This window comes from Onychomys torridus, chromosome 23, assembly GCF_903995425.1.
Source record: "Onychomys torridus chromosome 23, mOncTor1.1, whole genome shotgun sequence".
Taxonomy (NCBI): domain Eukaryota; kingdom Metazoa; phylum Chordata; class Mammalia; order Rodentia; family Cricetidae; genus Onychomys; species Onychomys torridus.
The window spans coordinates 48,629,259-48,656,106 of record NC_050465.1 but is presented as its reverse complement, the minus strand read 5'-3'; the positions used below and the strand labels follow the sequence as shown (position 1 = coordinate 48,656,106).

Here is a 26,848-nt window from a genome sequence, read left to right as displayed (position 1 = left end):
GTCAGGGTTTTTAAACTGTTGTTTAGTGTATTCTAGAGAAGAGAGTTTCAAAAGTTATACTCATTTATGTTGAAAGTAGGGAAGTCAAATAAAAACAAATTTTAAAAAAATCAAAAAAATTTTTGGACAAAAAACACACATCTAGTTGAATATCCCAACTAGATACCACATATTAACAAATAAAAACTCCAGTACCAGGGATGGGTGATCTCTTTCTGAGTTGTCCAGTGTGGTTCTACAGACACCCAAACTTTATAGGCTATTGTCAATGTTATTAATTACTCTCAAGAACTTGAATCTATTGCTGAAGATACCACATATTCGAGTCAAAGAATACGGAAAAATCTGGTGCTCACCTGGAAGCTTCATCCCTACTGGCTAGATTTTATGGTCTTGGAAGGTGCTATGCATGCTACCAAAGGAGAAAAGTAATCAATAGTCTCACTATGAAAACAGCAAGCTATAACTGGTCTGACAAGATATGCCCACTGGTGAAATAATGGCACAAATATGGAAGAAACCAACCACTTTCTGGATGACTCTATGACCTGGTCCATGAGATGAAATCCATTCTTGGCACTGTTAATAGGACCAAGAACCTGTGGCTAGACAGGTCATAGGCCCTAATACTATTATTCTGCTCAATTGGTATAGTATGAAAATGACTCCTAATGATTTATAGCTATACTCATAGATCAATATATTTCAGAAAAGCTTCTTTTTATAGTAGATGGCAAATGTGGGTTTGAAAGAAAATGGCCCCCAAAGGGAGTGGCACTAAAGGGAGGTATGGCCCTGTTGGAGAGTAGGTGTGGTCTTGTTAGAGGAAATACTTCACTGTTGGGGGCAGGCTTTAAGGTCTCCAATGCTCAAGACACTGCCCTGTGGGGTTGGGGATTTAGTTCAGTGGTAAAGCCCTGGGTTTTAAAGTGCAAGGCCCTGGGTTTGGTCCTTAGCTCTGGAAAAAAAGCAAATGACAACAACAACAAAAAAGATACTGCCCTGTGTCTATGACAGTTCACTTCCTCTTGCCTTCGAATCAAGACATAGGACTCTGAGCTCCTTCTCCAGCACCATGTCTGCTTGCATGGCGCCATGTTCCACTATGATGATAATGGACTGAAGCTCTGAAAATGTAAGCCAATTCAATTAAATGTTTTTCCTCTATAAGAGTTGGTGTGGTCATGATGTCTCTTCACAACAACAGAAACCCTAAGATATCAACTAACACAGAGGCCTCAACTAGTCAATGTGCAGGGAGTAAGATTGAAGGGTGCTTGACCCTAAATGGAACATATACATCATACCTTCCAAAGCTCTGCAATCTCACAAAGAGAGGCCAGAAATATTGTAAGAGCCAGAGGCAGTATATAATTTCAAACAAACAGTAGCTGCACATATAAATTCACAATGATCATGGCGGTATGCATGAGGCTTGGGCAAGCTCAAGCCAGACAAAACCCCAGCATAGATGGGGGAAGGTAAGCATGGAATCCTGCTGCTAGCTGAGGAGATGTTGGCATTTGATAACATTTGGAGAGTTAGTTTTCTTGAATGATGTGAGCCCTGGTAGGTTGACCACATGCTAGGATAGGCTCTTGCTCCCAAGACTAGTTGAGAACCACAAATTGAACTCAATGAAAAAAAAAAAATGGGGACTAAACTAAAAGTTGGGTATGTGGTGATGTGAGGGGAGATATGGGAGAAGTTAGGGGAGGGGGCAGATATGATCAAAATATGTTATATGAAAGTCTCAAAGATTTAGTAAAAGTGTTATTAAACATTTATTTCAGACAAGGTTTAACATGTAGCCCAGGCTGACCTCAGACACATGATTCCCTAGCCTCAGCTTCTTAAATGTTGTTATTATAGGAGTACACCATCATGTCCAGTTTGGATATTAGTTTAGATCAGCAAGAACTAATAAAAATCAAAACACCCCAAAGGACAAGGTCAAGAAGCTTTGAACTGCTTTCCTCATATGCAATTGTCCACTGGCTGGCCTATTCTCTAAGTTTGCTACCTGAGCCTAATCACTTCCAAGTGGACCCTGGGCATAGCAGGCAATCTTTACCTTTTCTATATGTTATATATAAGTGTTATCTATGTCATAAGTGTTATAAGTTTTGTAAGTGTTATATATGTTACTGTAGAATATTTGCAAGATGAAAAATAGTAGACAAAAGAAGAAAAGAAACCATTAACCAAAGGTTGTTTTCACCATTTTGATGTAATTTTTTTCCTCTTATTTTTCTAAATGTGCCATTATCTTTTATATTATGCATTTATCCTGTAGTATGAAACATGATTTTTCAATGTTACTGAAGTTTTTCACAGTTATTGTTTTAATGAGTGAGTATCTGCTTAGTTGCTTTTCTTATTGCTGTGTCAAAATGCCTGACAATCCAACTGAAAGAAAGACAGCTTTCTTTCAATCCAGAGTTTGAGCATGTATTCCATTCACATACACAGAAACAGATACAGACACCCCCATTTACCTCTATATTACAAATATATAAATATAAGGTGGTAGATAGATAGATAGATAGATAGATAGATAGATAGATAGATAGATTCCATCCATTGAGCATGATGGAGAATATGTGACGGTGGAGAGTAAGGTGGCAGGTCACATTGCAACCACACTCAGGAAGCAAACACAGAGGAGTGCTAATGCTTAGGTTCGTCCTCCATTTATATGTTCCAGGACCCCAGGTATAGTATCCTAGCACTCATGTTCAGAGGGGAACCACTCCTTCATTAAACATTTCTGAAAGCGCCTCCATAAACACATCCAGAGATGTGTTTCCATGGTGATTTTAATTCAGGCAAGTTAATTAAAAATTAACTAATTCAATATCCAAGTGTCATACATTACCCATGAAATTTACACAGCCTAATATGGGACATTGATTTCCTAATACTATAATATTTATATTATAAATAAAGCTGTATCCCAATGCATAACGCTATTCCACACTCCATTTTCTCAGTATAGATTTCCAGAGGCAGGGATTCTGTGCCAAAAGATGTGTAAGAGCCAAGAACTTCTATCATTTATCTATCATGTGTCAATCAATCAATCAATCAATCAATCAACATATATATGTATATATATATGTAATATAGAGGTAAATGGAGGTGTATGTATCTGTTTCTGTGTATATGAAGATATGCATGTAGGTATATGTATGTAAGTCCATGTGTATGTGTGTCTAGGGGTCAGAGATTGATATCAAGTGTCTTCAATATCTTTCCACCTTATTTTTTTTAATTTTTGAGATTATAGTATAATTACAACATTTCCCCCTTCCCTTTCTTTCCTCTTAACCCTCTCAAACCTATGGCCTCTTTTTTCATTAACTGTTGTTACATGCATATATGTATATACATAGGTTACTCGTACGTACATTTTCATGGCTGAGTATTTGGAACTGGGTAACCAATTGGTGTGCTCTTCTCTGGAGAAGACTATTTCTCCCACTCTCAGAATTCCTTAGTTGCCTATACTTCTTTGTGTAGGGTTGAGGCCTCATGGGCTTTCCCTTGTCCACTTCAGCATGTCTTTTGGTGGTGTTCTTGTTCAGCTCACGTTTAGACAGTCATGTTGGTGAGCTTTTATAGGTGTAGCTTTTTTCTTTCTTTCTTTCTTTCTTTCTTTCTTTCTTTCTTTCTTTCTTTCTTTCTTTCTTTCTTTCTTTCTTTCTTTTTATGGAGCTGAGGACCAAACCCAGGGCCTTGCGCTTGCTAGGCAAGTGCTCTACCACTGAGCTAAATCCCCAACCCTAGGTGTAGCTTTTAACATTACTGAAGGACAGGATCTCACAGCAAAATCCCTTCTCCTCTCTGAACTTTTACAATCTTTCTGCCTCCTCTCCCTCAGTGGTCCCCGAGCTTTAGGTGTGAGAGCATTTTGTAGATGTATCCCGTGGGACTGGGCTCCACAACTCTGCATTTGATTGGTTGTGGTTTTCTGGAATGGTCTCTACCCGTTGCACCAAGAATTTTCCTTAATGAGAGGTGGGTGAGGATTACACTTATTTTCTGAGATAGTCCCTCACAGAACCCGGAGCTTGCCAACTAAGCTAGGCTTGGTGACTGGTGACATCCAGAGATTCACCTCTCATCACCTCTTAGCACAGAGACCACAAACACATGCCGCCACCACACCCACATGCCTCCAAATCCGGCTTTTTACATGAGTCCTGGGTATCCTTAACTCAAGTCCTCAGGCTGAAGCAGTAAGTACTTCACCTACTAAGCCATCTCCCCAGTCCTACCTCCTGATGTTTTTAAGCAGCCTCTTCAACTCCATATTTTCTTTGTGAAATATGTATGTGTTGTCTCTAATTTATGGATGAGGAATCTCAGAAATGAAGATAAATGAACTATTTCCATGAAACCACACAAACAAAAGGTAAGAATAAGAAAGAAAATTCTGCATGGCTTTACATAGATTGTTTAACAGTGTACAGATTCCAGCAGTGAAACTCAAGGTGGGTCTTTCTAGTCAGTGAGAGTAGACTTGCCCTGAAGCAAAAGAAGAAACAGCAGTTAAGCTGCACATATTCCACAAAAATACACCAAGGATGGAGATAATGAGCTAGGCATGATCAAGGTTGATATGTATCTTATAAGACGACTGTACACAAACACACACAGTTGAATGTATATTGTAAGTTTAGAGAAGTTATGATCCTCTGAGAATAGGGAAAAAAAATCACCAAAAGGTGGGTAAATGAAGAGGCAATATATAAAATATTAAACTGAGTACAAAGGGAGATAAACTGTTTAACCTTATCATAAACCACTGAAATGCAAAGACTGTGAATAGTGGGGAGATTTTACTTATCAAGTTGGCAAATACTTAAAGAAATGCTTTCATACCTGGATGTTGAACACATGAACTGGCGTGGCCTTTAGTCAAGCCACTTTAGAGCAAGATACTTAAACATATTTTTCTAACCCAGTAATTGCACTTCCTTTAACTTATACTGGAGTATGCTATTCAAAGATTTGAAGGAAATTGGCTGGCTGTTCATCATAATATTATTTGTAAAATTGTGAAAATAGAAGTTAACTAAATGATGGAATGTTATTAAGAATTGCAATATACTTTAAATGGATCATGACTGCTATAGGAAAATTACTGTGATTTAACTGAAAAACCCAGCATTAGTATTCTAGACATAATTAGCTATCTACCAGAAACATTAACAATAACTATCACTAAGTGAAATTATTTGACAATTTTAAACATTTTCCTCATAACTAGAGCATATGATTTACTAATTGAGAAACTATGAAAATGAAAATAAGAGAGATAAAATTTTTATTATAATTTCCTTTTCCTACTAATAAAATAGTGGCATTTGGTCACAAATTATACTAGGAAATGCTTGGTAGAAATGTATTCAAGGATTCTAAGGGTAATGCTCAATGATGGACCTTTAGTGCTCTTAGCTAGTACCATCTCAAGGTGATATACATGGGTAGGAACCAGCTCTGCTGATCACAAAGTAAATATTCCATTTAAGTAATTGAAATCACAAGTTGGCCCATCTCCTCACTTCCCACTCACCTATCACATCCTAGTCTGCCAGGAACCAGCAGTCCTAAAAGGTAAAGGGTCCAGAGTAGAAGTTACATTGTTCTACAGAAATCGAAAACCCAGAGCCTCTTTCCAACCAGTTCATCACTGTTGTTGATAATGTATTAAGATATTAGTTCAGCCGGGTGGTGGTGGTGCACGCCTTTAATCCCAGCACTTGGGAGGCAGAGCCAGGTGGATCTCTGTGAGTTTGAGGCCAGCCTGGTCTCCAAAGCGAGTTCCAGGAAAGGCGCAAAGCTACACAGAGAAACCTTGTCTCAAAAAACAAAAAACAAAAACAAACAAACAAAAAAAGATATTAGTTCAAACAGTCAAGATAAAAGTAGAAGGACATCTCAGCAAAAAAAGACCAGAGCACTGACATCATAAGTTCCATCATGGGCTCATATGCCTTTTTTTAAATAATGGAAGACATTTTACCATTTGATACCTTATTTCTCCCCTTAGGTCAAGCCTTTAGCTTGAGAAAAAAAAATACTCCCACTCTGTAAATCTCCTTGGAGTGTTTCTGGGAATCCTGTCACCTGTGCACATTGCACAGACCTGGCTCCAATCCAGAGGAATATCCCCTGCACTTGCCTCATGGATACCGCCATTATACTGAGTCTGCTCACCTCTCTAAAGTCCATTGCTTTCTCTGAGCCTCATACGTTTTCTTGCTGTGATGTATCACATCATTTTCTTAAACCCAGCTCTTTTCATATCCGAGCACTGGAAATACCCCTTTCTTAAATGGGTTTCCCCAACACCTGGTCTCATATAAATGACTAGCTCAAGACCTCTTAGTGGAAGAGCACTTGCTTAGCATACAGGAGGTTCCAAGGTCCCCAGAACCGACAAATGGAACAAAACTATCAGACAACCTACCATGTTTTCCAACCGGGAGACATAGCAGAGTCTTGGTGACCATTAAAAGTAAAGTGTCTACTACAGGTCGAATTAAGCAAGATGAAGAAGAGTATGAAACACACAGAGGATTGAAGGAGCTACTACACAAGAAGCTGTGTTAGGAAAACATTTCAGACTGTGGGGCTTAATAACTGGGACAAAGATTTAAAAAGTAGAGTCAGAGAAAGACTGGATAAGAAAAAACCTTCAGATCCATGTTGTTGGTTGTTTTTTACTCTTTTGGGGGGGTCTGCCACCCAGTTCCCAAATAAATAACACATGGAGGCTTATTATTACTTGTAAATGCCTGGCCTTAACTTAGCTTGTTACTTGCCAGCTTTCCTTAACTTAATTTAGCCTGTCTACCTTCTGCCTCTGGGCTTTTCCCATTCTCTTACTTCTGTAACTCTTATTCTTACTCCTTGGCTTGCTGTGTGGCTGTGTGGCTGGCCCCCTCCTTCTCTGGCTCCTTCTTTCTCCTCCCAGATTTCTCCTTCTATTTATCTTCTCTGCCTGCTAGCCCCACCCATTGTGCTCTCTCTCTCTCTCCTTTCTCTCTCTCTCTCTCTCTCTCTCTCTCTCTCTCTCTCTCTCTCTCTCTCTCTCAAACACACACACACACACACACACACACACAGACACACACACACACACACCTTGCCATTGGCCATTCAGCTCTTTATTAGACCATTAGGTGCTTTAGACAGGCACAGTAATGCAACTTCACAAAGTTAAACAAATGCAACATAATATTCCCCAACAGATCCAATGAGAGGAGGGTTCTGGGAAGAGTAAGGTTTGGGCAGGGACAAAAGCCTAACCTTAAAGGACTAATGGGCTCTGTGTGGTGACGATCTTCCACATCCCCTTAGTACAATTAACTCAAAAGTCTGGGATCTGAATTTTGACACTCAGAACAAGGGATAAAATAGACCACCCAGAGCATTCCTGCCCTCACCTGAGGAAAGACACACTTGGACAGGACCATTGGTGTTGTGAATGCTGGAGTACATGTTTTACTGGGGCTGTCAGCTCCACAGATGATTGGGCCCAGAACTTGAGGGTCTTCTTTTCATTCTGTCCACACTTGGACGAGATGAAGATGCACACAGGGCAAAAAGGTGCACAGGTAATTTATATAAAAAGCAAGCTCACAGTGCTCCCCCACACCCCCAAAATGCAATTCTATTCAGTTATTCTGAAATGATATAAATAAAACATTTTAAATACATGAAAACACATAGTCAAATAATACAGAAAGACTGTCAGTAGAAACCTGTAAACATTTCTTTTTCAAGTGCCTTGTGAGGCCATTTGGCATTACTACACAGGGTTTTCCTAACACTTGCTGATAATTGGATTTTCCTCAATCCCCATGTCCAATTTTACTTTAAAATGTGGGCTCCTGCCAACCCCATTGGCCAAAGATTATCTTTCTGTAACATTATGGAATGTGGGCAGTAACCCAGAGCCTCAAGGCCAGTGAGCTGGAACCCCAGGCTTCTTGCTAACAGGGGTGAATTATTATCACGTCTTTCCTGGTGATTAGATTATCCCTTATTGTCGTGTTTTATAGCTTTCTAGTTAGTCATCTCAATACAATTTATTCACAATAATAGTGTTTTTATTATTGCTGTTTTATAGTTCCTATAGCAGTAAAATTTATTCTCAGCTCTATTATCACAATATTCAACTACTAATGGAATTCTTGCTTTTATTTGATTGTATTTTAAAGCCATAACAATAAAATTTACTCCCAAAATTATGACTGCAAGTTTTATGCTCTTTAAACCACTTGATAAAATGCCTACAACCACATGTGATTCTTTAAGCCCCATGAGAGAAAGCCTGCCGAAAAATAAACACTGTTGGGGAAGCAGATACGAGTGTGGCAGGGGAATTGGTTCCTGCTGTGCAGGAATGTGTCTTGATTGATTAAATAATGGGATGAAAAATACGAAAAGACTTTACAAACACCTTATTTAAAGGACTACTAAAGTCTAATTGGCAGAAATATTTGTTAATACTCCTAATAAAAATAATAATAACTATTTTTATTACCTGCCAAACCCTACACATATCTAACTAACATCTTTATTCTCCAAAATTATGTGCTCTCGAAATTATGTTTGTGATTTCCCTGAACTCCACAATGCATGGCAGGTTGCCATGTAAGTTGGAGAAAAGTGGTTATGAAATATTACCAAAGGCCAGGGTCATTTTGAAAGCAAGCAGCTTCAGTGGCTTAGGAATTGGAAGGCATGTAGCCAAGTCAGCCGGCCACTTCTGCCGCAACTTAGTTGATATTTTGACCCTGAACACAAGGACATTGTAGTAAACCTCATCATTTACTGTGCCTGGAACATGGAACCAAAGAGGTTAGAAGATGGATCTGACAGTAATGTAAAGCACTAGCAAGAAGCAAGCAAGAGCTATGGCAGGCTTGTAGTAATCCAGGCGTGGTTAGGGGTTTGGATGAAGGAGCTCACTTCAACGGATTTGTTGCTATCATCTAAAGCAGCAACTGAATGGATGAGTGGATGGACAGATGGATGCATGGAGAAATCCGTATCTCTGCTCTTGTCAGAAAGGCTTGATCCTCTCCAAACACATGTAAAGGTAAGAGTTTACCTTGTTGGGAGGGAACTTACTGCTAAGCCTGTGATACGTGCATAATTCAAGATCTTCATTCAAGAGAGAAACTGTTTCTGGTCTCTGGCGATGGAAGTCTTGAGAATCTGCATCAGCATTCAGGCTGAGACTGTGAACCCCATGAAGAGCCTCCAACAATGGCCAAGCACAGCATGGAACAGGGCTCACCACTGCAGCTACCAAAGCAGGCTGCCTCTAGAAGCATCTTCTCAGAGCCAAGCCACAGATGGGAACCCTTCGTAACCTTATATCTTAGATCTGTTGCAGTAATGAATACCATAACCAAAATCAACTTGGAGAGGAATGGGTTTATTTCACCTTACACTTTCCTGTCCCAGTCCATCACTAAGGGAAGTCACAGGAAGAACTCAAGACTAGAACCTGGAAACAGGAACTGAGTGAGGATGGAGACACAGGAACTCTGCTTTCTGGCTTGCTCAGCTGCCTAGGGGTGGAATTGCCCCAGTGGGCTGGGCTCTCCCATATTCATCATTAATCAAGAAAATACCTCCACAGACTTGCCCACAGCCCAATCTGATGGAGGCATGACTTAGGGTTTCTATTGCTGCAATGAAACACCATGACCAAAAATCAAGTTGGGGAGGAAAGGGTTTATTTGGCTTACACTTCCATATCATGGAAGGAAGTCAGGACAGGAACTCAAACAGGGCAAGAACCTAGAGGCAGAAGCTCAGGCAGAGGCCACTTGCAGGGTGCTGCTTACTGGCTTGTTCAGCCTGCTTTCTTATAGAACCCAAGACCACCAGCCTAAGGATGGCACCACCCACATTGGGCTGGGCCCTCTCCGCCAATAACTCATTAAGAAAATGCCCTACAGGCTTGCCTCCAGCCTGATCTTATGGAGGCATTTTCTCAGTTGAGGCTCCTTCCTCTCTGATGACTCTAGCTGGCATCAAGTTGACAGAAAACTAGCCAGCACAAGGCATTTCTCAATTGATGTTCCTTTCCCCAGATGATTCTGGCTTATTGACAAAAAAACACTAGCCAGGACACTTACTACCCAATTCTCCTTTCTTCCCGTTCACATCTGACACATCTGCATCGTGGATAGAAGGTTCTTTTTACCACATTCTGCTTTCTATCTGTTCATTGTCTTTTGTAATGATTTTAACCCACTCCCCCACTATAAGTCTTTTCCACAGTTTAATACTGTCTTGGCATCTGATTCTCCTATAATCTAATCAACACATCAACCAGATTCTAGGACAAGAGAGAACAAATAATGAATACAATTCACCAGGAGCCACAGGGGCCTTTGTGGACTGTGTAGGTAATTACATGCAGAAACAAAAGTGAACTTTGGGAATCACTGAGATCATTCTGTAGCCAAGCAAGCTACAGAAAGTCGTATACTAACTAGGTAGAGCAGCACACCAGAAAAGGTAAGACAAGAAAAGAAAATATGTTCCCCAAGTCATTTGCTCTCTTGCCCTATTTTTTTCCAGTTTACTATGTGGCATTGGCAAAGCCATCAACCTTTTATGAAGACAGATTTGGCTCCCTATTGGCCTCTACAGATCTTCTATTTGGACCATCAGAAAGAAGGAGGTGCAGGGGAGAAGTGTGGGCTCTCAAGAGCTAACAATGGAGAGACAGGAGCTCAGGAGGAAGATGTGAGGTTGGGGAGATTCCCAGAGGAGCTTGGCTGTCTGCGGGCCCCTCGGCAACCTGCCTGGACATGGAGTGGCAATAGGGCAATCACTTGGGAATCAGCCGCTGGGTGTGTTTCCGTCCCTTTCCCAGCTGGACAGTATTTCAGTCAGCATCAGCCATCACCTACTTTTCCAACAGAACCCTTCTGATCCACCACCCAAGATGCTTCCTCTAGGAATCTTGATAAAGATTATCATTCCAGGGTTCTGTTTCTGTCCATCATTTAGCCGATTAACAGAAAGACATCCCAACTACAAATTCCCTTCCTTACTTTTGCCTCAGGTTCATTGTCCCTTATCATCTCTGTTGATGTATTCAGCAGGGTCATTACAGATTATGACAGACAAGCATGGTCATGTACATGCATGGTCCAGGATTAGACAGGTCAAGTACATGTATTGGCGGAGCAAATTATAAGCAGGAACGCAGGGGAAAGCCCTCCAAAGACTGGAAAACCATCAACATGCATGGTGTAATTATCCCCGACACTAATAACAATGGGCTGCAATTGGATTATGGGTCCATGCAGGGTAATTCCAACAGGAGGCCACACAATACAGAAGAGAAAAACCAAACTCCCACGGGCAGATTTCCTGGAACTGCTTTCTCTTTCCCCACAGTGGAGCTTATTCCAGCGTCCATCCAAAGATTTCCTAAAGAAGGGACAATGGGTGGGGTCTCCCAAACATACACAGACAAACAACACATGCACAGTAAGAGTGGGGGAAGGGAGGGGGAGAGGGAGAGTGGGGGGAGGGAGGCGGAGAGGGAGAGAGATTTTAAAGGCAGTGTGTATTTGGAATGAGCCAGACATCAGCTACTAAAATCAGCCGTGTATGCTCTACTTCATCTTAGCCCTGTTTAGAAAGTAACAGCACTCCAGCATAATTGACTTTTTCTACAAAAATATCCTTAATCTGATGTAATTCATATACTCCTTTTTCTGTGAATTTACCCTATAATCGCTAAAATGATTTCTATAAAAGGAGAGAAAATGAGACTCCGACTTTATCCGATAAATTGAGAATTAATTTTATACACAGAAAAATAACTGCTGTTGAAACCATTATGGGTTTTAATAAACACAAACACACTCAAGAAGTTCAACTCTACAGTTGTCCCCGAGACAACACAGATCTCACAAGCTCCGGGCTTGCTGCTTCTATTTCTGGCCATGGGGGAGTGAACATCCTCTGCCTGTCCCTATGCCCGGCTTGCTTCTGCTTACACCCCTGAGCTCCCTTCATCTAAAAGAAACCACAGTGCCGGACGGTGGTGGTGCACGCCTTTAATCCCAGCATTTGGGAGGCAGAGCCAGGTGGATCTCTGTGAGTTCGAGGCCAGCCTGGGCTACCAAGTGAGTTCCAGAAAAAAGGTGCAAAGCTAAACAGAGAAACCCTGTCTCGAAAAACAAAACAAAACAAAAAACAAACAAACAAAAAGAAACCACAGAGTTCTAAAAGGCTGTTAGCGTTGCTACTGAGCAGGGGCTGACTATTATATTTGTTCCTCCAACTCCCAAATTCCTATCCTAAAAATCCTCAGTGTAAAGATGCTGGGGAATGAGGTGTTTGGCAGGGGGAGGTTCGGATCATGAGGATAGAACCTTCTGGAATGTGATTACTGATCTTATAAGTCAGTTCGAGGGAATGAGTTCGTTCGCCTCTTCTGCCATGAGTGGCTCGGCAGGAAGGCGCCGTCTGTGAAGCAGAGGGTCTCAGCCGTCCACATGTGGAATCTGCTGGTGCTCTGGTCTTAGACTTCCCAGTAAGCTCCTGGTGTCTGTAAGTCACCTAGTTTGAGGTATTTTGTCACAGCAATAAGGGAAGCAACTAGTAAGCATCTAAGCTATAGAATTCACACATGGATTGAGAGAATTCATACACGGACTAGCTGCAACCATAGGTCCTGGGTGGACTCTCAGACTCCACCCCCAGATTTAACATTGTGTGTGTGTGTGTGTGAGTGTGTGTGCATGTGTGTATGTCTGTGTGTGTGTCTGTGTGCAGGCACACATGTGTGAGTGTGGTGGCCAGAGGACAACCTCAGCTGTTATCTCTCAAATGCCGTATACCTTGTGATCTTTTTTTTTTTTTTTTTTTTTGGTTGTGAGCCTAGCCTTTAACGGCTGAGCCATCTCTCCAGCCCTTAAAGTATTTTTTATTAATTGAATTTATTCATTATTTTACATCCGGACCACAGTTTCCCTTCCTCCTCTCCTCGCAAGCCCTCCCCTCCCCTCCCCTCTGCACTCCCCCCTCCCCCAAATCTATTCTTCCTGTTTCTGTTCAGAAAGGGGCGGGGCCTCTCATGGATATCAACAAAGTATGGCGTCTAAAGTTGCTGTAGGACTAAGCTCCTCCCTTTGTATTAAGGCTGACAGGGTCCTGGGATTCAGTAATCTCCCCTCCCTGCCTCCCCAACACGAGGATTACAAAGCAAACGCCACTGGCCACTGCACCTGTTTGCTTGTTTGTTTGTTTTTCAAATGTGCTTCTGGAGGAATCCAAGTCGGTTTCTCATGCTTATGGAGTGAGCTGCCACTCCAGCCTCAGTTTCATCGTTTTAACAAGACCCTCGGACCACTTCCTTTTTGTTGGTGTGTACTTGGCTGCTGATTCGGTTTCGTTAACAATTCATTTCCTCTGCACTCACTATTCTCAGCCTGGGGCTCTTCTCTCTCCTTCCTTCTTTTAATCTCTCTCATTCTTCTCAGTACCGGGTATAGAACCCAGCCCCCCCCCCCCCCACTGAATGACACCCCTAGTTACACATTTCCTTGTCCTGGAAGCAGAAGGCCCCCCCCTCCCCCGCCCCGTGTGCCTGAGTTCATCAGAAGGAGGCTAGAGACTTTGGAGCACCATGTTAATTCCCAGTCCCTAGGACGGAGCGTGGCATGGCAGACACCTGGTAAACATTTGCTGCATGAGTGAACTCTATTTCCATAATCATAATGTCACTGTTAAAAATGACCCCCAAACCCTTCAGCACTAATCCAGATTTCCCTCCTTTGAATTCTCCCACCAGCAAGTCACAGAAGCCCCTCTAGAGAAATCGCTGGCTCTCACTAAGCCTTTGTGCCCTCATCTGTAAAACAAGGGTAGGACTCCTCTCTCACAGGGCCACCAGGAGGCCTAAATTAAACCAGAACACATACATTGCATAGCTCAGTAGTTCACTAACGTGTTTCATTTTAGAATCATGTGAGGAGCTTTCCCTGACTCCTCAGACCAATTATAGCCGAGTTCCTCGGGCTGGAGCCCTGCACTCAGTGTTTCTGATATTTCCATAGCTGTTTCTAACGTGTGATTGGGTAGAAGAACCATTGGCATCCTTTGCATGTGTGCTGTGCATGCCAGATAAAGCTTAACCGTGGCGTTTTTCTCATCCAGGCTTTGTGGACGAGTAAACCACTCTGAGTGAGCCATGCTGACTCCCACCACAGTTTTTCCTCAGATTCAATCCCTCCCTCCCATAGACAGCGTGAGTTCTAGTTCATCTCTCCTGGGTTCTCTGGAGGTGTAGCTGAGAAGTTAAAGCATCCCTGTCCATCATCCCAACCCTGATTTCCTTTCCAATCCAATGGCCACCTGAAGACTCTAATTGGAAACCCACCCACTGGCCTGATCCATATGTAGCTTGCAACGGCTCCCTGTATGTTCAAGCCACACACCCCTTATGGCCCAGTGCTAGGGGAAGCTTAAACTACATGTTGTAAAAGGATCTTTGGATTTAAAAAAAAACATGTAAAATTGGGACTCTCATATAAAATGAACATGGATCAAAGATTTTATTTACTGCATCAATTAGTGAGAGAGCCAATGAGATGCTACAACCACTTCAAAGGAGAAATCAAAGAGCCACATGTATATAGGCAACAGGAGGCTTTGAAGTGAATTCTCAAATAGATAGGAAGTGAGTCCAGTGCATTCCACTGAGCACTTCCCACTTGTATTTCCATGGCAAAGAATCATTTTTATTACTGTTTATTTTCTGCAATGTGCACCGTTTAGAAACAGATCAAAGATGATGAGAGAGAGGCCCACAAATGCTGCCTGGAAAGACGGTGTCTTGGTTTGTCCATGGCATACGTACTGTAGCTTTTATGCTCCATTTCCAGCTTCTCTCTCTCTTTCCCAACAGCAATCAGAATTACAGCCTGTCGATAGACTCTTGTTGGGAAGAATAGATAGGATGGCTAAGTGAACACATACTAAGACATCTCAGGAATCTGAATGAGAAGCATTCGGTTAATGGTGCCCCCAAACCTACACCATGAAGAAGCAATTAGAGCAAGTGTATAAATTTCACTGATTAAGATGTCACCAGAATGAGTTCTAATTATTACTAAACTAATGAACTCAAGGTTTGGGAATGATTTGGAACACGTCAACCTGCTGAACAGAACCTCCATGGGACAATGATGGTTTCAGCATGGACCTACATCCCAAATCAGGATAATAATTTTGACCAAAAGCTATAAGAATTGAAAAGTTTAACCACAGGATTGTGGAAATGTCACTCAGCGACCGAGTTAGTTATTTTCTCATTGCCGTGATAAAATACCTCAAAGAAATGGCTTAAGGAGGGAGAGATTTATCTCTGCTTGTAGACCAAGAGCACAGCCCATCATGGTAGGGACGACTTGACTGGAACATTTGTCATAGGGGCAGCTCATTGCAGCAGCAGAAGGAAACTATGGGGTAGCTGGTTGAGTCACACTGGCTAGAATCAGAACTTGCCAGCTATAATGACTGAGGAAGACACTGTCTACATATGGGCTCCACACACATGTGCCACACATGCACACATCACATGTGCACAAACACGTACATCATATATACATACATATAAGAGAGAGACAGGGACACAGAGAGAGATGACGAACATACCTGGAACTGGCCTGGTAGACACTAACCCATAACCTCTGTCCTGTTTATAATCCTTGACCTCATGATCAAAATGTTCCACAACCCTGCCAAACAGTGCCTCAGCTCAGGGCCAAATGTTCAAACTTTTGAGAAAAGTTTTCTGTAAACATTTAATGTCGATATTGTGGTTTGACAGCCAAGGTCTATTGTCTGTTCCTTGTGTCTCCAAGACTGTTTTCTAAATAGAATCTGCTCACTATCTAGATCTTTCCTCCCCTCACCCTGAACTATGGGAGTGCCCATCGGATTGTGAGGAATTCATTAGAAGTAGACCTCAGGGACCAGGGGATATTTGGGCCTGCCAGAGGTCACATCTCAGCCTTGCCTCAACGCTAACACTTCCTTTTAGTATTTCCCTCCCAAGGCCTCACCCTAGACTGGCTCCTCGTCTGGACCAGGGCCACCTTTCACTTGCTGCCCAACCCAACCCTGCTGGAGCATCTTGTCAACAAGGCTCTGGTCAACACCCTTCACAGCTACACCCTTTGCCTCCTGTTACACCCACCCTACAAATCCACAAATCACCTTGGGTCATTTACACCATCTCCCTTGCCGTCTCTCCCCTGGCTTCTGAGAGCTTTGGAAGCCAGATCACAGCTACCATATGCGTAGCTGATGCATTTCTACCCGGTATTTACTGGGTATCCACTATACTATGGATTATAAATAATAGAAGAAGCAGACTCAGAAGGACAGGTGCATGTTTAGTTAACTTTTGGGTAGATTTTAGCCATGTCTGTCAACCCTAGATAGGGAACCATGACAGAGCAAAGCAATGATCTCACCAGACTAACTTGGTGAACCAGTGAGTTTATTCGGGTCACTTACAGGAGTGTGGATGACCCAAAGGCAGATATATCACTGAAAAGTTCACCCCACCATGGTGACAACTTACAACATCTGCACCCCTGGAGCTCCCTACCAGTTATCTGGTTTCAAGAGCTTCCTCCCCTCAACCATACTTAATGCTTATCCAACCCTGGAGAAGGCTGGTCAGTCTTGTTTCAGGAGCTTTCTGGGCATCTGAGGTTGGGGAGCCTCCTGCATCTCATGAGCCTCTCTTTCTGGAGAGCACAATGCCCTTGAGGGGAGCTGCAACCCAACAACAGCAGGAGTCTTCTCAGGTCTCAGAGACTGGTTGGTGGTAGGAAGGCTGGAATTCAAGAATGGACCACAACACGGGTCAAACTAACCAGAGTGGGAGCACGGAGTGTCACGGAGGTCCAAGGCTGGGCTCCTCAGTCCAAGGCGCAGGAAACCAGAGAAGGCTTTGCCACTTCCTTAGCCATGACCTTCAACTTCCACTGAGCTCTTTCCACAACTTCACAAGCCTTCCACGGCCGACTAGTCAGCTCCAAAAGGATGGACACACCAGCACTGCTCTCGACAGACCACTGCTCCCACTGTTTATCCTAATCATCTCTCAGCGGATGACGGACTCTTGACCACAGGGAGGAAGTCTCCCCTCTTGTGAAATCCCTCTTCATTTCAGCCCCATCCCTCCAGCCTCAGAAGAAGAGGTGTCTTTCTTTCATTTTATCTCTCCACCCAGTCCCTGCTGTTCATCTGGGACCAGGAGTCTCACAGTTTGTCCTGTTTTCTCCATGACTTACATTTTCTTATGTTGAAGTGTTTCCTCTTAATTCCGCTAATAGATAAACTTGTCTTATACAAACAAACAAACAAACAAACAAACAAAAAAACTACAAATAATTAAAGCAACATAAATATTTCTAGGCCCTGTTAGCTTCCATGTGAAGTAGTAATAATAGTAACTAATAACACAAGGCAAGAGATTACAAATGTTATCCAGAACTTTGTAGGTTATTCTGAGTCAACCTCCACCTCCACCTGCCTCCAATTATCTGAGATTCCCAAGGGAAAATGAGCCATGCGTTCACGGAACAAAGCTAAAATTCATTGCTTGCTTGGCTGCCTCTCTAGCCACTGGCCTCTTCCTTCTGCTCCAGCCCTCTCTGCCCCATGGTGAGGTTCCACCATTCACCCCTTGCACTATTGCCCATAGAAACCCCAGAGGCGTGGGCAGTATTCCTCACCGCAGCTTTGCCTTGGCTGAGCTAGGGCACCAGACTTTCCAGCAGAGTCTTGCTGACGGCTCTGGCCACCAGTGTTTGCCATCTTACGGTGATTGATCTCCACCTTCGTGTGCCTGGAAAACCGAGCAGTGCAGACAGTCAGAGCCCCTCCCCCTCTGGCTTGTTCTTCATTAAGACACCCTGTAGCAAGCATGGCCTCAGCGGGCCTGGTGCCTGGCACAGCCCCAGGGAACATGGCACATGCTCTTTTCTAAATGAAAAACATATCAAAGATACACTCTCTGACTCCTCTCTCTCTCTCTCTCTCTCTCTTTTTCTCTCTCTCTCTCTCTCTCATTCACACACACACACACACACACACACACACACACACACACACACACTCTGTCAGAGGCAATCTTATCTCTACAAATCTCACCCGGTAGACGTGTCATATACGTCTGAACCCATTTGCGGCTACAGCCCTAGGTTTCCCAGGCAAGCCCTCCGTCTCCTGTAAAGAAACCTGTGAGTGTCAACAGAAATTTGCAGTGATAAGGGTGTCTCAGTCTGATATACTAGACTTCCACAAACTGTAGAATAGCCATGACTCTACCAGAAGGACCATGAAGCATCTCTCCTCAAATTCCAGGCTAGCTCCCATTCCTCCTCTCCTCCCTGTACGCCAAGCTTTCTCAGAAGATACAATCAGGGTGGGACCTGGGATTAGGAAGTCTTTTGGAAGGAACATCAGTGAACCACATCTTTCTATAGGGGAGCACTGAGTGTCTATAAACCTCCATGTCCTGAAAAAGAAAGAGATTTCAAGATAAATATCCTTGAAAGATTTTTAATGTTGACCTGGAATTTGGAATCCATTAAGTTCATCTGGAAAAACGGAAGGAAGAAGGATATTTGCTGAGCTGCTTTGAAGGTAAAGAGAGGCAGTCTCAGGAAAACCAGCTCTCTCGGTGGTGTTAGAGCAAAGGATGTGTAAGTATTTCTTTGGCCTTGGATGAGAATCCCAAGCAAAGAAAGTATAGATTGTCTTAATTTCTCCTTAAGGAGGATCTTGGAAAATCTGAAGCAAAACACACCAGCAGGTGAGTGAGGACCAAAGGTAAAAATAAAGGCCAGTATCTCAATTGGTCCAAGAAGCCATTTTCTTATCTCCTCTCTTTCCCAGGTCTTCCACCTTAGTAAGATCTGGTGACAGACTGGAGGATGGACAACAGGACACAAACACACACATGAAGATAAAGCATTTAAGCACATGGTATACAAAGGGTTGTGTGGCTAGAGTATTATCGCACAGAGACTCTTTGGGGATCAAGTATACTAACAGAGTTGAAGGAGAACCTTACTTAGTGATTGAAAGGTTATATCATCCAGAGGACATAGGAGTCATCTCCTGGGCATGCACCTGCTAAGAAAGTTTCAAAATAAAAAAGCTGTTAAGTAAGAGAATGAAAAGGAAAATGTTTATGAAGCCACAAATTTGAAAAATTTAGCACCTCTCTGAGTAATTGATAAAACAAGCAGACAAAACAGAAACAGTACAAAAAGTATAAATTTACTAATGCCGTCACTAATTGACATTTCAGAAAAAACACCCACTGTCTACAACATCAAAAATATGTGGATTATTTTCAAATGTTTAGGCACTTGCTGAAGTGGATATAAGACATATGTTCTCAGACCACAATAATATAAAATTAAACATGGACCACAGTAAAACATGTTAGAAGTCTTCAAATACTTGGAAAATTCACTCTACACGTTGAACAGCCAATGGGTCAAAGGGGAAAGCAAAGAGAAAACAGAAAATATGAAGTGAATGATAATGAAACTAAAACATCACACTTTTCAAGAGACATTCGAACAGTATGTCCTAGGGTGTAATTTATTACTTAAATGCCTCTGTTAGAAAATTAGAATGGTGTGATCCACCAATAATCTAAGATACTTTTCAGAAGCCAGCTGTGATGGCCGTTGGTGATAGGATATACTAAAGATTCCAGGACAGAAGAAAAAATAAAAAATAAACCCAGAGCAAAAGATTGGAAATAATATCGCAACAGAATGAATGAAATGGGAAACAGGCAGAGAGGAAATCAATAGTCCATAGCTGTCAATTAAAAGAAATTAATTAAAATTGATAAATACTTAGCAAAACTGAGCAAAGAATGTATAACTTGAAGGGAGATGATAAAGCCTTAGAAAGAGAAAATGGGGCATGTTCTTCCTTGTATGCAGAACTATAATGTACGTGTTTCTATAAACAGCTGCAAGTATGGGTTTATCATAACATCTGGAGAAAAGACAAAGAGAAGGTAACATTTAATAATGAAGGAAGGGATGCAGACGGAAGGACTCGTGAGCCCTGGAAAAGGGTGTAAACCTGTTTTCCTAGAAATATCCTTGTCAACCCCCGCTTCCGTGTGGTGGAGAAATGCATACACATGTAGCTGAGAGCGGAAGTGTAAACCCATGGCTTCGGAATGGCCATTCTAAGTGTACAGAAGCTCCTTGGATTGCAGGGTCTGGGAACAGGCGTGAGTGTGAGTGGCTTGCTTGATCTGGCAACGTTACTGCTTTTTATTTGTGCATTAACTGCAATAAAGTGATTTTTTAAAAACTGGTCAAAGAAAGGAGAGGAAGATAGAGTGGGAGGGGAGGAGGAGGGAGAGGAAGGGGGAGGAGGGAGAGGAAGGACAGGAAGGGGGAGGGGTAGGAGTGTGGCAAGAGATTTCACTACAGATCTACAAGTGTAGTAGATGAGGGATTTCAGCAGCGACTTTTCAAAATGTTCATTCATAGGCATTTGCTATTTTGTGATATTTATTTTTTTGAGATATAATTACATTATTTTCCCCTTCCTTCTCCTCCCCCTGAACCCTTCCACGTACTCACTCTTGCTTTCTTTCAAACTCCTTTCCTCAATTGTTGCCACATATTACATGCATGTATGCATGTGCATGTGCGTGCATGTGTGCATGCATGTGTGTGTGTGTGTGTGTGTGTGTGTGTGTGTGTGTGTGTGTGTTCATTTATACAAATACAATGGCTCAGTCCCTATAATGTTACTTGTATGTATATGTTTCCAGGGCTCACCATTAGGTATCAGATAACCAATTGGTGTGTTCTTCCCTGGGGTTGACTATTTCTCCAACTCTGGGCGTTCCTGGGTTGTCTGTAGTTCTTTGTTTACAGTTGAGGTCTCCTGAGGGCCACGCCCACCTTGTCCACACTAGCACGTGTCTTGGTATTATCCCTGTTTTAGCAGCAACTTTTGCTGCTTATCAAGAACGATGGAGGGTCTGGCAGGTCAGGAGCTGTGAAAAGTCACTTCCAAGTTAGGTTTACAGACCAGTCAGTCTGCTCCATGTGTGCTAGGCAGAGACTTGAGACGTCTGCGACATTCATCTCCTCATGTTCCGTGGTGACAGCTGCTCCGGTGGCTGTTAGGTAAGAGTTGAGCTTAGAGCCGGGCAGTGGTGGCGCACGCCTTTAATCCTAGCACTCCGGAGGCAGAGGCAGGTCGATCAATCTCTGTGAGTTCGAGGCCAGCCTGGTCTACAGAGCGAGATCCAGGAGAGGCTCTAAAGCTACACAGAGAAACCCTGTCTTGAAAAAGAAAAAGAAAAGAGTTGAGCTTAGGCCTGAGAGACTCCAGGGACTGCAAACAAACCTTCCTGAGGGGGCTATGCCTTTATTATCCCAAGCAGCAAATAAACCTTCCCTCCACACTAGACAGAGCAAACTACCTCTGTCATCAAGAGCACTCCCCACACAAAGATCCTGAAAAGACCATCTTGGGAGAGGGTAGTCAATCATGTCATCTGGACGAATTCATTGAAACGTACAAAAAGTGACACAAAACTTAAAAAAAAAAAATGAAATAACTAGTTACCAAGTGAGTAAGCCTATCAGTTGTCAAGGATCTGCATACTGAAATCACAGTGAGGAGCTGTTTTGCGATCATTTTGAATGGGTAAAATTTTAAAGTCTGTCAGTATAAGCCAAGCCATAGACTCTCTAGGAATTCCAAATAAAGCATACAGCCAGCATTTGGGGTGGGGAGAACTCCATTAAGTGTCCAATGCTTAACAGGGCTACTTCAAGGTGAGAAAACCAGCTTCCTCAGACAATTACACATCCAAGTTCATCACATATCTGCCAAATTCATTGTAAAATGCAAGAATTAATTTTCCTAGGTAGTTAGGAGAAATAGAAAGAGTTTCGGACTTTATTGATTTGGCCAGAGTATTCCGTTGGTGATTTTCCTTGTATTTTGTTTTGATTTATCACAGGATGCAAGCAAGCCCTGCTAGGCTAGAACCCATATCCTAGTGCATGCTGAGCCAGGACTCTTCTGCTGAGCTACACACTAGCCCTTGGCATTTGAGACAGTGTCTCCCTGTGCAGCTCTGACAGGCTTTGAACTCACTATTTGAGTGCCACCATGATGGTGTGTCTTGTTTTTTATTTTCAATGACATGTGGTGCATTAGTCAATTGGTAACAAGACAAAGGGCCTTGCTTCCTACATAGACCCTATTCCAGTGCTGTAGCTTATTGGTGAGGAGATCTAGGTCTGTGCTGCTGTTATAGCACATGTCTGACCTACAGGGCATGGGAGCCTCCCCGCCATGGTCACTAAGGCACCAGAGAAACAAAGGCGAATCCTATTTCAGCTGTCGCCTGCTCACAGGCTTATTTTTGCTCCTTCTACTGGGACAGGAAGTACTGGTGCACCTTAGGGCACATTTAGAGACATGAGGGGAAATGTCACATGACAGAATAATCCTCCTGGCATTTCATAGTTGCATAGCAGAGACACTAAGTATCCTACAGTGTATGGTAGACCCCCACAACAAATGATTGTTCCAACCCAGATGGTAGCAGCACTCTACCAGAATCCTTCTGGCTACCCTAGCAAGGTACCTTAGACTGGGTGCTGGAAATAACAGAGATTTATTTTCTCCAGTTCTGAAGGCTGGGAAGTCCAAGCTCAAAGCTCTGTCAGGGTTCTGCTTCTGGAGAGGGCTCACTTTCTGGCTCATAGATGGTAGCCTTCTCTGTCATCAGGGGCCTGAAAGGAAAGAAGATCCGTGGCTCTCCTTATCAGTGCAATAATCCCACTCTCCTGTCCTCCCTCACCTGATTGATTCCTTAGTTATGTGGTGACAGTGGGGGCTCAGAGCCCTATATATGATGAACTGGAAAGGAGGACACAAGTCAGTGCCCACTTTGTGACTATTAAGATCGGCAAAGGATGGACCCTTGCAGGTCACAGCTAAACCAGGACAGTGAAACCAGCGCTGATCCTTCAGGATGTAAGTGACACCTTAGGATCAAGCTAGCTGCCTAACCACAGTATGGGAATCATTTAGTTATTTTTTTTTTTTCCTGCTTCGTTCTGACCAGATTCCCTAAATGGCTCAGTGTTTTCCCCAATTCCATTTCTGCTTCAACCTCTATGTATTGCATGTTAAGAAGTCTCTTTTCTTTTCAGTCTAAGAGACGACTGCTTGTCCTTAGAAGGTTCAGCTCCCATGAGTCTTTGCAACATTTTCCCGCTACCCTCGTCACTGTCATAATTAGTTCACTCCTGTTTTGAATTGGAAGGAAATAACAGCTCACTTCTTCCGGTGGGTCTTGAGCTCTTCGTTGGTAGCCTTTTACAGTCACAAGCTGTGTGCTCAGCAAATATATCATCAGTTTCATTAAAATCCAACTAATGTCCATTGTGATGTCATGTACTTTTTTATTTCAATTTTTCTCATTTTACATACCAACCACAGTTCCCCCTCCTTCCTCTCCTCCTGCTCCCCCCACCTCCCCTGCCATCCACTCCTCAGAGAGGGTAAGGCTTCCTCCCATGGGGAGTCAACAAAGTCTGGTACATTAAATTTAGGCAGGTCCAAGCCCCTCCCCCTCATCAAGGCTGAGCAAGGTGTCTCACCACAAGGAATGAACATCAAAAAGCCAGTTAATACACCAGGGACAAATTCTGGTCCCACTGCCAGGGGCCCACAGTCATGCAACTGTCACCCACATTCAGCGGGTCTAGTTTGGTTCCATGCAGGTTCCCCAGCTGTCAGTCCAGAGTTGGTGACTTCCCACTAGCTCTGGCCAGCTGTCTCTGTGGATTTCCCCATCATGATCTTGACACCCCCTTGCTCATACAATCCCTCCTCCCTCTTTTTTTGTTTTTTTTGTTTGTTTGTTTTGTTTTTTGTTTGTTTTTTTTTAAGACAGGGTTTCTCTGTAGCTTTGGAGGCTGTCCTGGACTAGCTCTGTAGACCAGGCTGGCCTCGAACTCACAGAGATCCACCTGCCTCTGCCTCCTGAGTGCTGGGATTAAAGGCGGCCGCTGCCACCACCACCTGGCCCCTCGTCCTTCTTTTTGACTGGACTCCAGTTGCTTGGCTGTGTGGATCTCTGCATCAGCTTCTGTCAGTCACTGTGTGAGGGCTCTGTGATGATAATTAGAGTGATAATTAATGTGATTACAGGGGAAGACCAGTCAGGTACTCTCTCCTATTGCTAGGAGTCTTAGCTGGGGTCATCCTTTCGGATTCCTAGGAATTTCCCAAGCACCCGGTTTCCCCTTAACTCCTTAACGGCTCCCTCTATCAAGATATCTCTCTCATTGCTCTCCCCGTCCCCTCATGTTCTTATCCCCCATCCACTCCCCTCTTCCCCTCTTCCTTTCTCCCAGTTTACCCAGGAGATCTTATTTCCCCCTCCTAGGGCGATTCATACATCTCCCTCTTAGGGTCTTCCTTGTTACCTAGTTTCTCTGGGGCTGTGGATTGTAGCCTGGTTTTCCTTTGCTTTACATCTAGTATCCACTCATGAGTGAGTACATAACATGTTTGTCTTTCTGGGTCTGGGTTACCTCACTCAGGATGATTTTTTTCAAGTTCCATCCATTTTCCTCCACATTTCATCATGGATGTCATGTGTTTTTATCCCCAATTCCTTCTTACATTTTTTCTTGGCTTCCTCTTGTAGAGGATTATGATCTAGCACAAACACACTCCATGCCTTCATGCCTTCTCTCCATATCTCTTGATATTATTAGATAACTACTTTTCACAGTGATCACTTATCGCTTAATGTATAGTTACTTATGTAAGCAATAGGTAATTGATGTCTGTTTCTTTTTACCTTTTTAATATAAAATAAATACTCTAAATCATAATCTTCGGTAACACATACTTGGTTCGCAAAACTCTCTCCCACCAAAGTGTCAACAACACCTTAGAGCAAGATTTTGATAGCATCAATAGGATGGGGGAAGCATGATGCCCAGAGGTTTCAGGATCTAGAGAAGGAATGTTTGGTTGCTGATATCCTGGAGAGAAGATGCCATTGTTGACCTTCAGGATCAAGGCTCCATCACCAATTGACTGCTTGGATTTGTTCTGTCATTTCTTCTTCACCTTTTTGGACTTGAAGAACATCTTTGATCCTCTTAGGGTGTCTATCAGTGCCACCCAGAGTGCTGTTTACAACACAGACTGCTGGTTCATCCCAGAGTGTGTCATCCCATAACTCTACAGAGCCACCTCCCCCCCCCCCCCCCTGCCACCTCCCGTGCATCTCTAACAGGCTTCAGGCTGCTGGCCTATGGCTCTCACTTTGAGAACCCCTGAGCAAGGAAAGGGAAACATTGAAAGAACACACAGTAATTGGAGTTCCTCAAGTTAAAGAACTGTCTTGTGGTAGTAACTTCCATGTTAAATTAGACTAGTGGTGGACACAGGAAAGCTAAACGACTTGAGCAAGAACCAAAGCAAAGCATGGGAGTGTTAACAGAGGCTCACATATCACACAGTGCAAGCAGGTGTGGAATACCTGTTACAGAGCTGCAGCTGTACTCATATGCCCCAAACCAAAGCATACCTACCTTTACATTCTGAACTATCAGCTAGACAAAGGAAGCCACTTCTTCCTCTTTTGTAACCATTAAAATACATGAATGAAATAAGATTTTAATTTCCCCTTCCTCCTCAGTGTCATACACATACATTGTGTCGTTGCTAATTAGCTCATCCATTCAAGGTGGTATCACATTCCTCATCTGAGCAGGCAATGTAATGCCTTAAGAAAAGGCAGATTCCCCAGGAGGGTAAAATGTGCATCCCCAGTCCCTAACACATGAAAGATGTATGTTGAAAAATCAAAGTCCGTGCCCAAATGTGGATGTATTTTTATCCTAAACCCATTCCAACATAAGAAATATGGTTTCAACTAGATTGAAGATTTTTCTTCTCCTAAGAAACGTGATGGTTGCCAGCTAGTGATGGAGTTTCCAGAATTCTTCTCCCAATGCTTAACAGATGAATTTATTGGACGGAAAAGTAAGAGCAAATCCAAGCTTCGCTGGAAGGGTGCCCACACTTAGCAACAGTGATATCAATAAGTGTCACATGGAAGCATGCATAAAAGATGGGGTGGGGGGGGGTGAAGCCAACACAAAACCACCAAAAAGACAGTAACCTCGAGCAGAGCTAACCGTGATGGACCATTGGAGTCAGGGTAAGAGACTTACCAATCCATCAGCACTGCTTGGGGGCTCATCAGGCGAACCATAAGGGATGAGGGAATGAAGTATTGAGTGTTCAAGAACACAGCACGTCAGCCTTGCCATTCTCCGGGGAGATTGGGGCATCTCTATCCTGTCACAATATGCCTTCTGTACAGAGTGCTGCCGACTGCCCACTTTTGGGAAGCACCAATAGCTTCAAGAGAAATCCCCCCAAGTTGGGGATCATGCATGTTATCTTCATGCTGAAATAATAGAAACTTGCATTGTGGTGGGAGAATGAGAGGAACTGGGCATAACTTCATACTTCTCCCTATCTTAAAGTCCAAACAGCTGATGATTGATAACTCTCCCAAAGCACATTCTCTTTGCTTATTTCTAGTCACACAACAGAGTTCACCAAGTGTGCACATTTTCAGTGAGAGTAGAGCTCATTTGAACAAGATTTGATTTAAAAATGTTTGCTCAGAATCCAGCAAGCCCTCTTTAGGTAGAGG

The 26,848-nt window shown here is 43.0% G+C and overlaps 1 protein-coding gene across 1 annotated transcript in view; it reads right to left on the bottom strand.

Moving 5' to 3' along the window:
- Positions 1-26,456, bottom strand: part of Cpo (carboxypeptidase O) — a 76,153-nt gene extending 49,697 nt beyond the window's left edge. The window contains 1 exon segment of the mRNA XM_036173003.1: positions 26,358-26,456. Within this exon segment, the coding sequence (XP_036028896.1) occupies positions 26,358-26,456 (99 nt within the window).
- Positions 26,457-26,848: the final 392 nt, after the last annotated feature.